Genomic DNA, 15494 nt, shown 5'->3' with positions numbered 1-15494 from the left:
ATACTTTTAAGACGCTTTCAATTCCTCATCCCAGCACTAGCAAAATAAATATTGCTGAAGCTTCCTGTTTTTTATTGTTGTTTTCTTCATACCCCTAATACTCTTAGACGTTTACTTAGACAATGACCTTAAGCTCTGTTCTCATTCATCTAAAACAATTAAATCTACTAGCTTTCTGTAACAATTTCTTTTCTTATTAAAAGAATTAGTATTTCTACGATTAGTTTAAGAAATATTTTGTGGTTGTTACGTTCGACCCATTAGTAAGCTTGTCTCTCATTTGCCGTCCTTGCTTACCAAAAACCAGAAATATAAAATTACGAATATTCAAAAAAAGGGTGTAAAAATATCTTTGGCTCTTCCTTAACTTCTTATGAAGGTCAGAACCAGCTTCATCTGGTTTCCTTGGAAACTTATTGGGGACTTCGGACTGAAATAACTTCAGTCCGAATTTCACCGTCACATTCGTCATTCCTACCAAGACAACTCGGCAACCACATACTACTACAACTACTACTACTACTACTAACAACTCATCGCAGCACCAAGCCGCTAGAGGTTAACACAGCTACGCACGCTCCTCCTCCATCCCAATCTATTCAAAGCACTATGAAGCTCCAGTATCTTATTTGTAACTTGGTAGCCATCAACTCATTTATTACGCTACCAGCCCCTGTGACCTTACAATTTGTCAATCCTTTTAGCTCCTCCCTTTCCTTTCTAGCTCCTCCTTACTAAATAAATCTTCCTTCGCTCCCACAATGTCTAAAAAACTCATTCTTTCCGATCTCTCTTGTATTTTGAACCCCTGTAGAACTTTTTTTCCAAGATGAAGTTAAGACGTGGAAATTGTTAAAGAGATAATTTCGGAGACCACACTGCCTTTCCATGACAATAAATAAAAGTTCAAATAGGGATAAAATCCTTTTAATAGACAGTGTTTCACAAAGAGTGACAGAAATTCACAAAAAAAATACCAGATGTTTCAGTCACATATGCATTGACCGTCATCATGACGGTCACTGCTACTGATGTTTTACTACATCCTACATATTAATCCTACTACATCTTACATTACTACATATTAAGCACTTCCAAGTTCAAAAGTATCTCTTCGAGATTAAGCGCTCGCTCGAAGACATGATTTAATAATAAAATTTGAGAAAACACTAATAGGAAACTAGAAATACCCATCTATTTTTCCACCGTCTGTACAGATCAGCGGAACTACTAGGCATCACAATAAACTACAACCTGTTAAGTGCCGTACGAACAAATTCGTAAATTCCTTCGTGCCATATTTTTTAAGCATATTTAACAATAGACCTTTTTTTTATTTTCTATTTCCTTTGTAATTGTAAGAGTAGCATAAATTAGTGTTCTTTTTTTAGTACTACGATAGCTATTTAACTAAAGCAATACGAAGAACTACAGTCCAGGAGCGGGTCCAGGATTTTCTTTAGAGGGGGGGGGGGGGGGCAAAACAGGTTGATCCGATAAAAAATATTTTAGGGGGGATGGCGCAAAATAGGTTGATCCAATAAACTTGCGTTAGGAGTAAGTTTAATTAACGCAAACTTGAGTTAATTAAGTAAATTACACTACTCTGAACTACGCTAGGGGGGGGGGTCACCTCGCCCCCCCCCCCCTGGATCCACCACTGCTACAGTCCTAGTACCGCTGAGAGCTAAAAGAATCTGTTCCCGATGATATATTCACCCTATTCATTATCAATTATGTGAGAAATAAATATAGTACCTGATCAATAAGCTGTCTTCTATATGGGTTGCTTTCCAGAAGAACTTCAGCCCATAGTTCAGGATCACGGCGCTTTACCAAGTATCTCGCTTCTGACTTGAACAAGGAATTTTCATTACAGACATTGATCAGCTCCATGTCGCACTTCCCACGCTCATATGCAACGCAGGCCAAGTGTGGATCACGTTTCTCACAATATTTGCCGACAATATGACTGTCATAGAACTGGTTTTCTCTATTTTGCAAAAAAAAGTAAAGAAGTAAATAAAATAGCAACAAATTCATCATATAAAAATATACGAAAAAAACAACAAAGAATAAGATAAATAGCTAAAATGATGTAGTTAAAACTTATTATCTTTTCCAAAATTACTTCGGTCATTACTTCGTTTACTTTTTCCTCAAATCGAATTACTTGCAAGCGATTTACTCGGAAAACATTGCGTAATTATATGTAGGAACATAATATACAGACGTTAAGCGTATGTGTGTTTGTAGAGGTAAGAAGTCCGCCATCTATTTTTCAGTAAGAATATTCCATTTTTTGAAATTTTATCTTATCATTAACAATTACGTTATGTTTCCAAATGGGAAGTTTTAAGCTATTCTGCGGAACTCAGCGCAAACTAAAAATAATTACAATAGTTTGTTTAAACCCTATATGCATTCAAAATACGATGAGAATCGAAAGAAGAAAGGAAAAGAAAAGATCTAACTTGGGACAAGCACGCGTATGAACACAAATAAACAGAAATGGAAATTATAACTCGAAACACCTCACATCATAAAAGTTAATTTAGCAGAAAATCCACTACCAAATCAGACCGAGCTCTGAAACTACTTCAGCCTTTGTTTTCAACAATTTAAAAAACTACAATGTTCTTAGTATATGCCTATTTCGGATCAAAATCAGAATACAAAAAAGATAGTTGCACCAATTACCAAAACAAAAAATGAATTTGCATCTTTTTTAAAATAAAAAAAAATGCCATATCAGAAAACGGGCGCGAACCAGAAAAAGAGACCTGATAAAACACAAAAGAGAGACCTAGTGCCACACAAAATTGACCTAGTGCCACACGAAAGAGGTCTAGTTCTACATAAAAGAGAAGAATATACACACACTACAGACGGATATACCTCCTTAATAAATTCCACGTGAATATTAGCAATTTTGATGCTCTTTCCATAATATACTTACGAATATATTTAAGGTTATTATCCTTGTAGATGTGTGTCAAGAATACCGTTTAGACATCGCAACCCACTATAAACCCGAAATAGGACAAGAATATAACAAACCTTGTGATCTTCAAAGAACATTTCTTTAGTACCTAACTTACTATCAAAACACAAGGACATAAACAAGTTTTGAGAAATAACAGCTTGGAATTGCCAGGCTAGATGCAGCAGGGAATTGATCTCTGATTGGTAATACGCGACCCGGAGTTTGATTTCAGCTGCAAAAGGGCCAACAATTGCAGGGAGATCATGCATCGCCAAATAACCAAATAAGAAGAAAAATGGATAAGTTGATGGATAATTTGTGAAAAGGAACGAACAAATGACGGCAAAGAAATCACCAAATTCCCGAAAATTATATTTTGTTTGAGAATATCTTCCTTAAAATTTTCGGATGTTTCCGCATCACCGATTGAGAGTACATATTGAGTAAGAGTACATATTAAGTAAGAGATTGAGTGAGAGTACATATGTTGTTCCGCATATGTTGTTGGATGGATTATATGTTGTTGGAAGATTTGTGAAAAGGAACGAACAAATGACGGCAAAGAAATCACCAAATTCAGCGAAAAAAAAAGAAATTATCACAAAGAGGTAGTAATTTTCAACCTTGTTCAATGATGTTCCCGAAAATTATATTTTGTTTGAGAATATCTTCCTTAAAATTTTTGGATGTTTCCGCATCACCGATATCTTATATCTTCAACCATTGTACTTTCAATCTCTTGCACCCTTAACATTGCGCATTTTGGCAGGATGCACAGACAGACAAAAAGAGACCAAAATTTAAGTAAATTATTTAGAAAACATAAAAACTTTTTACTTCTGCAAACATTTTTGCACGTCTATCCAGGAAGTTATACATGTAGGAACTACACAAATGATAAGGTGACAAAACTTCTTAATGCCTCCAATTATTCATCATGGTTGCAACGGTAGCTGCATCCTCCAGGAAGTTATACGTGTAGGAACTACACAAATGATATGGTTACAAAACTTCTTAATGCCTCCAATTATTCATCATGGTTGCAGCGGTAGCTGCAACCTCCAGCAACATCCAGGAAGTTATAAGTGTAGGAACTACACAAATGATAAGGTGACAAAACCTCTTAATGCCTCCAATTATTCATCATGGTTGCAACGGTAGCTGCAACCTCCAGCAACATCCAGGAAGTTATGCGTGTAGGAACTACACAAATGATATGGTGACAAAACTTCTTAATGCCTCCAACTATTCATCATGGTTGCAACGGTAGCTGCAACATCCAGAAAATTATACGTGTAGGAACTACACAAATGATATGGTTACAAAACTTCTTAATGCCTCCAATTATTCATCATGGTTGCAACGGTAGCTGCAACCTCCAGCAACATCCAGGAAGTTATACGTGTAGGAACTACACAAATGATATGGTGACAAAACTTCTTAATGCCTCCAATTATTCATCATGGTTGCAACGGTAGCTGCAACCTACAGCAACATCCAGGAAGTTATACGTGTAGGAACTACACAAATGATATGGTGACAAAACTTCTTAATGCCTCCAATTATTCATCATGGTTGCAACGGTAGCTGCAACCTCCAGCAACATCCAGGAAGTTATACGTGTAGGAACTACACAAATGATAAGGTGACAAAACTTCTGAATGCCTCCAATTATTCATCATGGTTGCAACGGTAGCTGCAACCTCCAGGAAGTTATACGTGTAGGAACTACACAAATGATATGGTGACAAAACTTCTTAATGCCTCCAATTATTCATCATGGTTGCAACGGTAGCTGCAACCTCCAGCAACATCCAGGAAGTTATACGTGTAGGAACTGCACTAATGATATGGTTACAATACTTCTTAATGCCTCCAATTATTCATCATGGTTGCAACGGTAGCTGCAACCTCCAGCAACATCCAGGAAGTTATACGTGTAGGAACTACTCAAATGATATGGTGACAAAACTTCTTAATGCCTCCAATTATTCATCATGGTTGCAACGGTAGCTGCAACCTCCAGCAACATCCAGGAAGTTATACGTGTAGGAACTACACAAATGATATGGTTACAAAACTTCTTAATGCCTCCAATTATTCATCATGGTTGCAACGGTAGCTGCAACCTCCAGCAACATCCAGGAAGTTATACGTGTAGGAACTACACAAATGATATGGTTACAAAACTTCTTAAGGCCTCCAATTATTCATCATGGTTGCAACGGTATCTGCAACCTCCAGCAATATCCAGGAAGTTATACGTGTATGAACTACACAAATGATATGGTGACAAAACTTCTTAATGCCTCCAATTATTCATCATGGTTGCAACGGTAGCTGCAACCTCCAGCAACATCCAGGAAGTTATACGTGAAGGAACTACACAAACGATAGGGTGACAAAACTTCTTAATGCCTCCAATTATTCATCATGGTTGCAACGGTAGCTGCAACCTCCAGGAAGTTATACGTGTAGGAACTACACAAATGATATGGTGACAAAACTTCTTAATGCCTCCAATTATTCATCATGGTTGCAACGGTAGCTGCAACCTCCAGCAACATCCAGGAAGTTATACGTGTAGGAACTACTCAAATGATAAGGTGACAAAACTTCTTAATGCCTCCAATTATTCATCATGGTTGCAACGGTAGCTGCAACCTCCAGCAACATCCAGGAAGTTATACGTGTAGGAACTACACAAATGATAAGGTGACAAAACTTCTGAATGCCTCTTATTATTCATCATGGTTGCAACGGTAGCTGCAACCTCCAGGAAGTTATACGTGTAGGAACTACACAAATGATATGGTTACAAAACTTCTTAATGCCTCCAATTATTCATCATGGTTGCAACGGTAGCTACAACCTACAGGAAGTTATACGTGTAGGAACTACACAAATGATATGGTTACAAAACTTCTTAATGCCTCCAATTATTCATCATGGTTGCAACGGTAGCTGCAACCTCCAGCAACATCCAGGAAGTTATACATGTAGGAACTACACAAATGATAAGGTGACAAAAGTTCTTAATGCCTCCAATTATTCATCATGGTTGCAACGGTAGCTGCAACCTCCAGCAACATCCAGGAAGTTATGCGTGTAGGAACTACACAAATGATATGGTGACAAAACTTCTTAATGCCTCCAATTATTCATCATGGTTGCAACGGTAGCTACAACCTCCAGCAACATCCAGGAAGTTATACGTGTAGGAACTACACAAATGATATGGTTACAAAACTTCTTAATGCCTCCAATTATTCATCATGGTTGCAACGGTAGCTGCAACCTCCAGCAACATCCAGGAAGTTATACGTGTAGGAACTACACAAATGATAAGGTGACAAAACTTCTTAATGCCTCCAATTATTCATCATGGTTGCAACGGTAGCTGCAACCTCCAGCAACATCCAGGAAGTTATACGTGTAGGATCTACTCAAATGATATGGTGACAAAACTTCTTAATGCCTCCAATTATTCATCATGGTTGCAACGGTAGCTGCAACCTCCAGCAACATCCAGGAAATTATACGTGTAGGAACTACACAAATGATATGGTGACAAAACTTCTTAAGCCTCCAATTATTCATCATGGTTGCAACGGTAGCTGCAACCTCCAGCAACATCCAGGAAGTTATCCGTGTAGGAACTACACAAATGATATGGTTAAAAACTTCTTAATGCCTCCAATTATTCATCATGGTTGTAACGGTAGCTGCAACCTCCAGCAACATCCAGGAAGTTATACGTGTAGGAACTACACAAATGATATGGTTACAAAACTTCTTCATGCCTCCAATTATTCATCATGCTTGCAACGGTAGCTGCGACCTCCAGCAACATCCAGGAAGTTATACGTGTAGGAACTACACAAATGATAAGGTGACGAAACTTCTGAATGCCTCCAATTATTCATCATGGTTGCAACGGTAGCTGCAACCTCCAGCAACATCCAGGAAGTTATACGTGTAGGAACTACTCAAATGATATGGTGACGAAACTTCTTAATGCCTCCAATTATTCATCATGGTTGCAACGGTAGCTGCAACCTCCAGCAACATCCAGGAAGTTATACGTGTAGGAACTACACAAATGATAAGGTGACGAAACTTCTTAATGCCTCCAATTATTCATCATGGTTGCAACAGTAGCTGCAACCTCCAGCAACATCCAGGAAGTCAAACGTACAGGAACTATACAAATGATATGGTGACAAAACTTCATGTCTCCAATTATTCATTATGGTTGCAACAGTTTCCGAATGCAACATGTTCATGTTGCATCATGGTTGCAACATGTTCCCGAAAATTATATTTTGTTTGAGAATATCTTCCTTAAAATTTTTGGATGTTTCCGCATCACCGATATCTTATATCTTCAACCATTGTACTTTCAATCTCTTCCACCCTTAACATTGTGCATTTTGGCAGGATGCACGGACAGAAAAAAGTGACCAAATTTAAGTAAATTATTTCAAGAACATAAAACGTTTTACTTCTGCAAACATTTTGCAAGTCTATCCAGGAAGAGCTATACATGTAGGGACTACACAAATGATAAAGTGACAAAACTTCTTCATGCCTCCAATTATTCATGATGGTTGCAACGGTAGCAACCTAGTTAAGGACTACTAGTTAAGAAGCCAAACTAGTTAAGGACCCAAACTAGTTAAGGACTAACCATAGCCAATAGTAATTAAAAATTAGAAAACGCGCATTAAAATAACGCGTATAAAAAAAAACAAAAAAAACGAGTCAGCGAGAAAAAAAAATTCATTTCTAACGAATTCAGGAATGGTAACTATTATATAAATTAGTCTGAACGATAAAATGTTATTTTTAAAACAATTACAATTATAAAGAGATCCAATAATAACGATAGGCATAGGGAACCGAGGGAAAGAATTGGGCTGAGGTGCGAGCCACCTAAGCTTCCAAGCCAAAGGGTTGCAGACTACATAATGTGGTAGACAAAACTTGATACTAGAGACAATTTTTATTTATTCTCCGGGAATTGATCAACTTATATATGTAGCCTTTTTGGAAGCTCCCACTGAAGTGAATCAAAATTAAAAGTGCTGAAACTCGTAGCAAATTTAGTATTCCAATAAATTACGCTGAGAAATATGCGACACATTTTAGACCACAGTTGAAACAGCACAATCCGACTAAACTAATTTAAGCGGTAATAGGTTACATCACAAAAGTATGACAACTAAAAGTGGACAACTAAAAGTAAGTTTCAAGTTCGCTGACTGTTATTATGACGCATTTACGCAAAACATATTTTTAAACGCCCAAGATATGGTATTGAAAAAATTCCAGAAGAAATGATATATCTTACAATTTTATAAAACAAATAAGTATGCACACTAACTTTATAAAAATAATAATATAAAAAATAGATCATAAAAAAATGGTATGAAGGTATATATATATATACATATATATATTTTTTTTTTAATAAAAAAAAGGTCCATATTTTAATTTTTTTGTGTGTAAGATACTGAAAATAATTGCGCAGATTTTTTCAATAGAAAAAAGTCAAAATTCAGAATGTTTTTGTGAAGGATAATAAAGGATGTAACATAGTTTAGAAAATATAAAACATCTAAATATCTCAGGAGCCCAATAAGATAGAAAGGAAGCAGAGAACTAATCGATATATTTGAGAAGTTGGGATGCTAAATCCCCCCCCCGGCGGGTGGGTTGCCCCCCTCCACGCATTGCACTCCCGGCCGAAGGCATTGAATCAGGAGATCGGTACCTGCGCAACGCAGACCTTTGGTCAGCATGCGAAAAAAGTTTAAGAAAAGATCCTAAATCCAAGCTTTCCAAAAAAAATGTCATCGTAAGACTTTTTAGTCACAGCTGACGAAATTCCGCTCTTGAACAGTCCTTTACAAGAGATTATTCAACCCTTGAAAAACTATGACTTAAAAACAAGGACGTGTCCTCAAAAGTTAGGACCTGGCGAACACCATGTCCTTGATATGCACCTTACTCCAAAAATAGGTTTTATCACAGTCCACAAGGGGAATAAAACAAAAGACTCGGTTCACATTATATTGGGATGACGGAGGGACTGATTTTTTTAAGACTGATTTCGGGGCAACATTTGCCTTAGTTATGCTTCTTGTTTAACATTGAAAAAAGGAACTGGAAAATAATTTGCATACACCTCAGTACTATAGCCTTCAATATCCACAAAATGATAAATTTGTCACCCCCAAAGTTCTTATTAAGCCAAAACAGTGCTTAGTCTAACATTAACCGACAAATAATTTAGCACTCACTCCGGGCTGAATTGCCGCAAGTTATACCATTGATCGAAAGTAGTTGCGTCATTTCACCATTTTACGAAGATGCCACTACTTACCATGATTAACAAAATAGAGTTTACTCACATCAAAAATCTTTTCGGATTATTGTTACAATCAATATAAATCTTAGCTAGAGCATTATGAGTCGCTGGTTTAACAGGGCCTTCGTGAACACGAGCCTCCAACCGTGGTAAGAGAAGCTTCATGCGGTTGTGCTTCTCAACTTCAGCAATTTTTAAGCTTTTTTATATTTTTTAATATTTTTAATATTTAATATTTTTAAGCTTTCATTAATTAATCTTTTAAGCTTTTTTTTACCATTTTTACCATGGTAAGCTTTTTTACCATTTTTACGAAGGTGTCACTACTTACCATGATTAACAAAATAGAGTTTACTCACTTCAAAAACCTCTCTGGATTATTGTTACAATCGATGTAGATCTTAGCTAGAGCATTATGAGTCGCTGACTCAACAGAGCCTTCGTGAACACGAGCCTCCAACGATGGTAAGAGAAGCTTCACGCGGTTGCGCTTCTCAACTTCAGCAACAAGTTCATCAGTGGAAAACTGACCACGGACAACGAAAATAAGGTTCTTGATTATATCTTCTGAGCAGTCGACATCTAGAAGGCAACCAACAACAACAGGCAGCCGTGACGGGTTTACCTGAAAAAGAATACGATTAGTAAACTAAGTTAAAACTTGAAAGAAATAATGTTAATGTACACTATATAAAACAAAAAATATAGATAAAAGGACTTTGATGTTTCTCCATTGAGTAAATACACAGAAATTATTAATGTGCGTATCAGACAAGATAAAAGTTGAACTTCAAATGTTTTCTCCAAAATTGCTGATTTTAAAGGTGTGCCAAAGACATGTTCTTGGAGTTCTTAATAATAATAAAAAAAAGATACGTCGATACCAGTCACCTTTACCCTATACGGTGTCCGAAATATTAAGGTTGTCTTTTACACAACAATAATCAATATTGTATTGGTTTACTATTATAAAAGCTTAATAAAAATTCTTATCTGTATAGATTTAGCAACAGAAAAATTCTAAATGAATAAAACAGCAACTGAAAAACTGACAAATGTTGCCTAACACGAAAGACTTCGTTCTGTATGGGTAGGGGTCAGCACCGTTTCTATTTCGTTTTTTTTCTTGCCGTTTTTGGGAGAAAAATGAAAAAAAAAAAGAAAACAGGTAGCTGTTTTTTAACTACTGTTTCTGTTCCGTTTTTTCTTACCACTTTTGCTGTTTCTCTTTTTCTTAGATCAATTTTCTTCATTTTCTTTGTTTTGATTACGATTAGCATCGTAGCTCAGTCTAGCTATTCTTGTTGCATTTTTCATACTTGTCATCAAACAAGTAGCGCTGATCTTACATATTCTGAAGAAAAGATTTGCCCTTGTGAAAATCAATCCAAAATTAAAGCCGTCTTTTCATTAGAGCAACTAAAGGAGTTTTAATTGAATTTGCAGCAATTGGTTGATCTTGGAAAGCAGATTGTTCTCCGAAGAAACTGGATGCACTGACTGCACTAAAGAAACTGGATGCACTGACTGCAGCAATTATGATGATTTCAGCTCGGAATTAAAAAATCCAGACCTTGACAGTGATAGTGGGAACTCAGTACCTAGATTAAGCTCCGTCTCTGGTGAAGGGTTAGAATCCTGGAAGTGTCCTCTAAACCCCATGATATCTTTGAAGCTACCTGCAAGACATGTAATCTTAGTCCATCTATCACAAACAGCATGAATGTTCAATGGAACAGCACTCTTAGTATGATGACCATGAGACTCTTACTCTTACCATGATATAAACGTATTGTTCTCTAAAAGAGCCACGGCGCAACTCAAACGCTAAAATCAGAGAGCTAAAACTTGGCAACAGAGTGATCTACCTTGAAAGCTGCCAATGAGGTTCTTCGTTCGTTCAAACAGGCAACATGATAGATAGCGTGTATAATTATGTTTCGGCAAGTAAAGTTGTGCTGATGATTGAGGCATTGCAGTTATTTTGTCAGACACATCACTTAGTCAGACACAGTTTTTGTCAGACCAGAATTATCTAAAGTCAAAAACTGTGTTTACAAAAAATAAATAACCAGAAAAGTGGCGAACGTGGGCCGGTGGCCGGGCCGGGCCGTGGGCCGGTCTCCCCTACTGTACTCATTTTGAAACAGAAGATACAAGTCGTTACAGTAATGTAAGTAAAGGCTATAAATGTGTCAAAACAAATTTTCTTTACTTCCTACTTTATTTGGAGGCCATTTCAGGGTATGCGAAATGGCCTCCAAATAAATATGCGAAGAATAAGATTATTTTCCTTACAAAGATGTTGGAAAAAGATGACAAAAGATGGAAAAAGAAATAGCTCTGATGAAAGTACAAAAGAAAAACTTTAGCGTAAAAAGCGAGGTATTAACTAGAGGGCGAACCCAATCATATACATAATAATTTCTGTTCATTTTAAGTTTTAATGTTGCTCCTTGCTTTCAGTTGAAAAAATTGTTGTTTGTTTTTATTTAATTTCTGATCATTTTTTTAAAATAATGCTGGGAAATCCGGCACCCCCTTCATAGTGATGTCCCTTCCCCCATGGAAAGATCCTTCCGCGTAGCCCCAACCCATTCACCCCCCACTACAAGAAAAAATCCACCCCTGAAAACTTCTGCACACTTCCCAATAACCAATACTAGCCTATATATAAACATGGGCAAAGTTCATAACTTGCAGACCTTCCCCTGTGGACTGTGGGGGATTAAGTCATCCTCAAAGACATAGTTATTATATTTTTTGATCAAGCTGAATAAAATGGCTCTGTCAAAATTTTGATCGGGTGACTTTGTGAAAAAATGAGCATGGGAGGGGGCCTAGTTGCCCTCTATTTTTCGGTCACTTACAAAGGGTACAATAACTTTTAATTTCCATTCAAATGAGCCCTCCAACGGTACTCTAGGACCACTGGGTCAATACAATCACCCCTGAGAAAAAAAAACAAAAAAAAACAAATGAACACACTTCCGTGATGTTTCTTCTGGCAAGAAAAAATGTTTCTTCTGGCAAGAGATTCTTAGTTCCACTTTTTTGCAGATAGGAGCTTGAAACTTCTACAGTAGGGTTCTCTGATACGCTGAATCTGATGGTGTGATTTTCATTAATATACTTTTAAGGGGGTGTTTCCCCCTTTTTTCGAAAATAAGGAAATTTTCTCAGGCACGCTCGATGGGTAAGACTAAACTTGATGAAACTTGTATATTTGAAATCAGCCTAAAAATCTGATTCTTTTGATGGATCTATTGGTATCAAAATTCTGTTTGTTAGAGTTTCGGTTACTATTGAACCGGGTCGCTCGGCGTCATTTCGGAGAGGCTGGCTGGGGCTATAGTCCCCCTCTGATTTTAGAACTGGCCCCAAATCAGTAGTCAAAATTATATTGATTTGATCTTAAGTAGCAAAAAAATTGTGTTTTCAATTAAAACAACTCCGTTTCTAATAGAGCTGTACTTCACAACAATCTATTGCGAACTTTATTCCAGAACATATTTATTTATTTTCCTATTTCATATTTCATGACACATTTTATTGTCTTGTTGTAAAAGCCACGGTGCCTATAGATCTATAATTCAGAACGGATCTATAGCAAAATTAGACATGTCGGTTACGCGATTCTGGCAGTGATCCCCTCTATATATATGTATTATGTACTCTTTATTTCTTTGAGTGTGTTCTTAAATCTGTACTGAATTGTAATGCATTGTCTTGAAATTTAGCTTCTTGAATTTTGGGACAATCAAAGTGAGAATTTCAGACCAGTTATTCTTTTATGATTTTAGGAAAGATAAGAAAAAATATATTACATAAAAGGACAGTTAAAAGAATCGATAAAAATCTTGAAGGACTTTACGGTACCTAATCTTTCATACCCAAGATTATACAAAATGAAAATATGGAAAAAACACAAGATTTGTTAATAGGACAGTTAAAAAGAAATTTTTACCAACAATCAAAGACCAAAATTTCTACTTCACAATTGAAAGGCCTTATTAATGGGAGAGGGGGGGGGGGGGATTGGCTTGAACAAACTTATTAAAAAGGCGAGAAAAACATGAAAAAACAAACAAATAAGAGACCTACCAATTGGTGTCAATTCAAGAACATTTTGGGTGGGGGGGGGGTGAATTTACTGTTTGACATCCAGAAGGGGGAGGGGAATTTGTTTTTCGATTTCTCTATGAAAATATGAAGCCAGTGTCATGAGCAGCCACATTCAGGTATGCAAGCTGGTATTAAAGCAGTTGCACCAAATGCAATTTATATTCACTGCCGTGCTCATAGACTCAACCTTGTATTGGGTGATTGTATTTAGAACTTGAGACGAATGGCATCTTTCTTCTCCATTCTTCAAGAGCTGTATTGTTTTATCGCGAATAGCAATTTACACCACCAACTGTTTGTTAATGCTCAGAAAGCCACTAGCATAACTGTTCCTCAGTTGGAGAAATCATCTACTACAAGATTGGTATGCTGATAAATATCGGTGAACAAAGTACTGAATAGATGCAACTGTGCTTTGACTGTTTCATCAATTACCAAAACATTCTTCAGGCGTGGGCTCAGCCACACCGACTCGCAACCAGTCTTCAGACATTGGAATTTATATTTACACTCCATCTAGCAGAATTGTTTTTTGCCACAATATCTCTGTTTGAGCAACTGCAGGTGGTAGACCTAGTTTTCTCTAGAGCTACTGGTGTTACTGCAGCTACGCGAGATAAAATTATTGACATGAAAACTGAAAAAGCTTTTGATGTAATGTTTCATAAAGCAAAATAATTTTTTGTGAGTGTGGCCTCACTGAAGACCTTTTGCAAAATTTTCAGAATTCTGGTTCCTCATGAAAAAGACCAAAGCGTGCACAGTGAGTAGCTTCCACCTTACGTCATTTTATAACCTTGTCAACTTTGTGAACAAGTGACCATGCTGAAGTGAAAGAATCAACTAAAGATGCTTTCAGAAGGGATTATTTTCTTGAGATAGACAGATTGTGCTGTGAGTTTGAACGCCGCTTCACGAATGCTCTTTCACTGTTAAGAATGAATCTCTGCATTAGATCTTGATCCGACGCACTTTCTCAATACGAGCTGACTAGCTAGTGTGGCAGCGCATTATAAAGAATTTTGCATTGACACAACCCTGTTTGTAGATAATTTCAGAGACCACACTGCCTTTCCATGACGATAAATTTTGCTCTCCAAAATTTTTTGCGGAGGAGTTGTCTTTTCTGACTTTTTCAAAAAGAAGAAAAAAGTTTCTAGAGATTTCTAAGAAAGTCTTGGGAACCAGACTTTTTCAAAAAGAAGAAAAAGGTTTCTAGAGATTTCTAAGAAAGTCTTGGAGACAACTCGGGAGAAGGATGTTTTTTGTTCCTTACCATATGTACCCGGGCTAAGTGAAAAACTTAAAAATTTTACAGAGTAATAGTCTAAGGGTAGCTTTAAAGAGTAATAATACTTTGGGTAGTTTTTTAAATTCTGGGAAGGATCTAACTTCATTGGGGCAACAAAGTGGGGTTTATCAGATCCCATGTACTTGTGGAAGCTCATGTGTGGGACGTACTAACCAGAGTTTGGAAATGAGATTATTACAGCATAAAGATTCTATTTCTTTGGCTTTGAAGCAAGATTCTAAGTCTGAAGATTTTACTTCAGCCCTTTCAGAACATATTTTCAATTTTCCAGACCATTTTATTTGTTCAAGAATGTCTCTTTGATTTCTAGAGATCGGGGTTTAAAGCAAAATTTTCGTGAAACTCTTGAAATAAAGAAAATCTTATTCAAGAATATTGCTTTGAATCGGGATACAGTTGAATATGGGCTGAACTGTATCTATGATAATTTATTAAAATCTGACAGAGTGGAGTTCAATTCACCCAATGTAGTTGACCTTTGTCCAAATGTTATATCATTGAATGCTAATGAACCAAATCCAAGGAGGTCAAAGAGGCTAGCTTCTGCCTTTGCTTTGAAAAGAATTAGAGAATAAAACAATATGTAATTTTATTTGATTTCGTATATAAACTTTTGTTTTAAATTGTTTTAGTTTAGTTTTACTACTGATGACGGTCACTGTATATGTGCCGGAAATATCTGGTATTTTTTGTGAATT

The 15494-nt window shown here is 36.6% G+C and overlaps 1 protein-coding gene across 4 annotated transcripts in view; it reads right to left on the bottom strand.

Moving 5' to 3' along the window:
- The window catches only part of LOC148945761 (clathrin heavy chain 1-like), a 47068-nt gene that overhangs the window by 20510 nt on the left and 11064 nt on the right, over positions 1-15494 (bottom strand). For 3 of the 4 annotated variants that reach the window (XM_089098472.1, XM_089098474.1, XM_089098473.1), the window contains 3 exons: positions 10571-11038; positions 9719-9984; positions 1759-1993 (listed from right to left, as the gene is read on the bottom strand). In XM_089098472.1, the coding sequence (XP_088954598.1) occupies positions 1759-1993; positions 9719-9984; positions 10571-10639 (570 nt within the window). In that variant the 5' untranslated portion in view covers positions 10640-11038. The remainder of the gene's footprint in view (positions 1-1758; positions 1994-9718; positions 9985-10570; positions 11039-15494) is intronic. The other variant, XM_089098475.1, reaches the window with a different exon arrangement.

This window comes from Artemia sp. Qi Xiang Cuo, chromosome 12, assembly GCF_049724085.1.
Source record: "Artemia sp. Qi Xiang Cuo chromosome 12, ASM4972408v1, whole genome shotgun sequence".
NCBI classification, from domain to species: Eukaryota; Metazoa; Arthropoda; class Branchiopoda; order Anostraca; family Artemiidae; genus Artemia; species Artemia sp. Qi Xiang Cuo.
The sequence above is the reverse complement of the archived record's forward strand: the minus strand, read 5'-3'. Positions and strand labels throughout refer to the sequence as shown.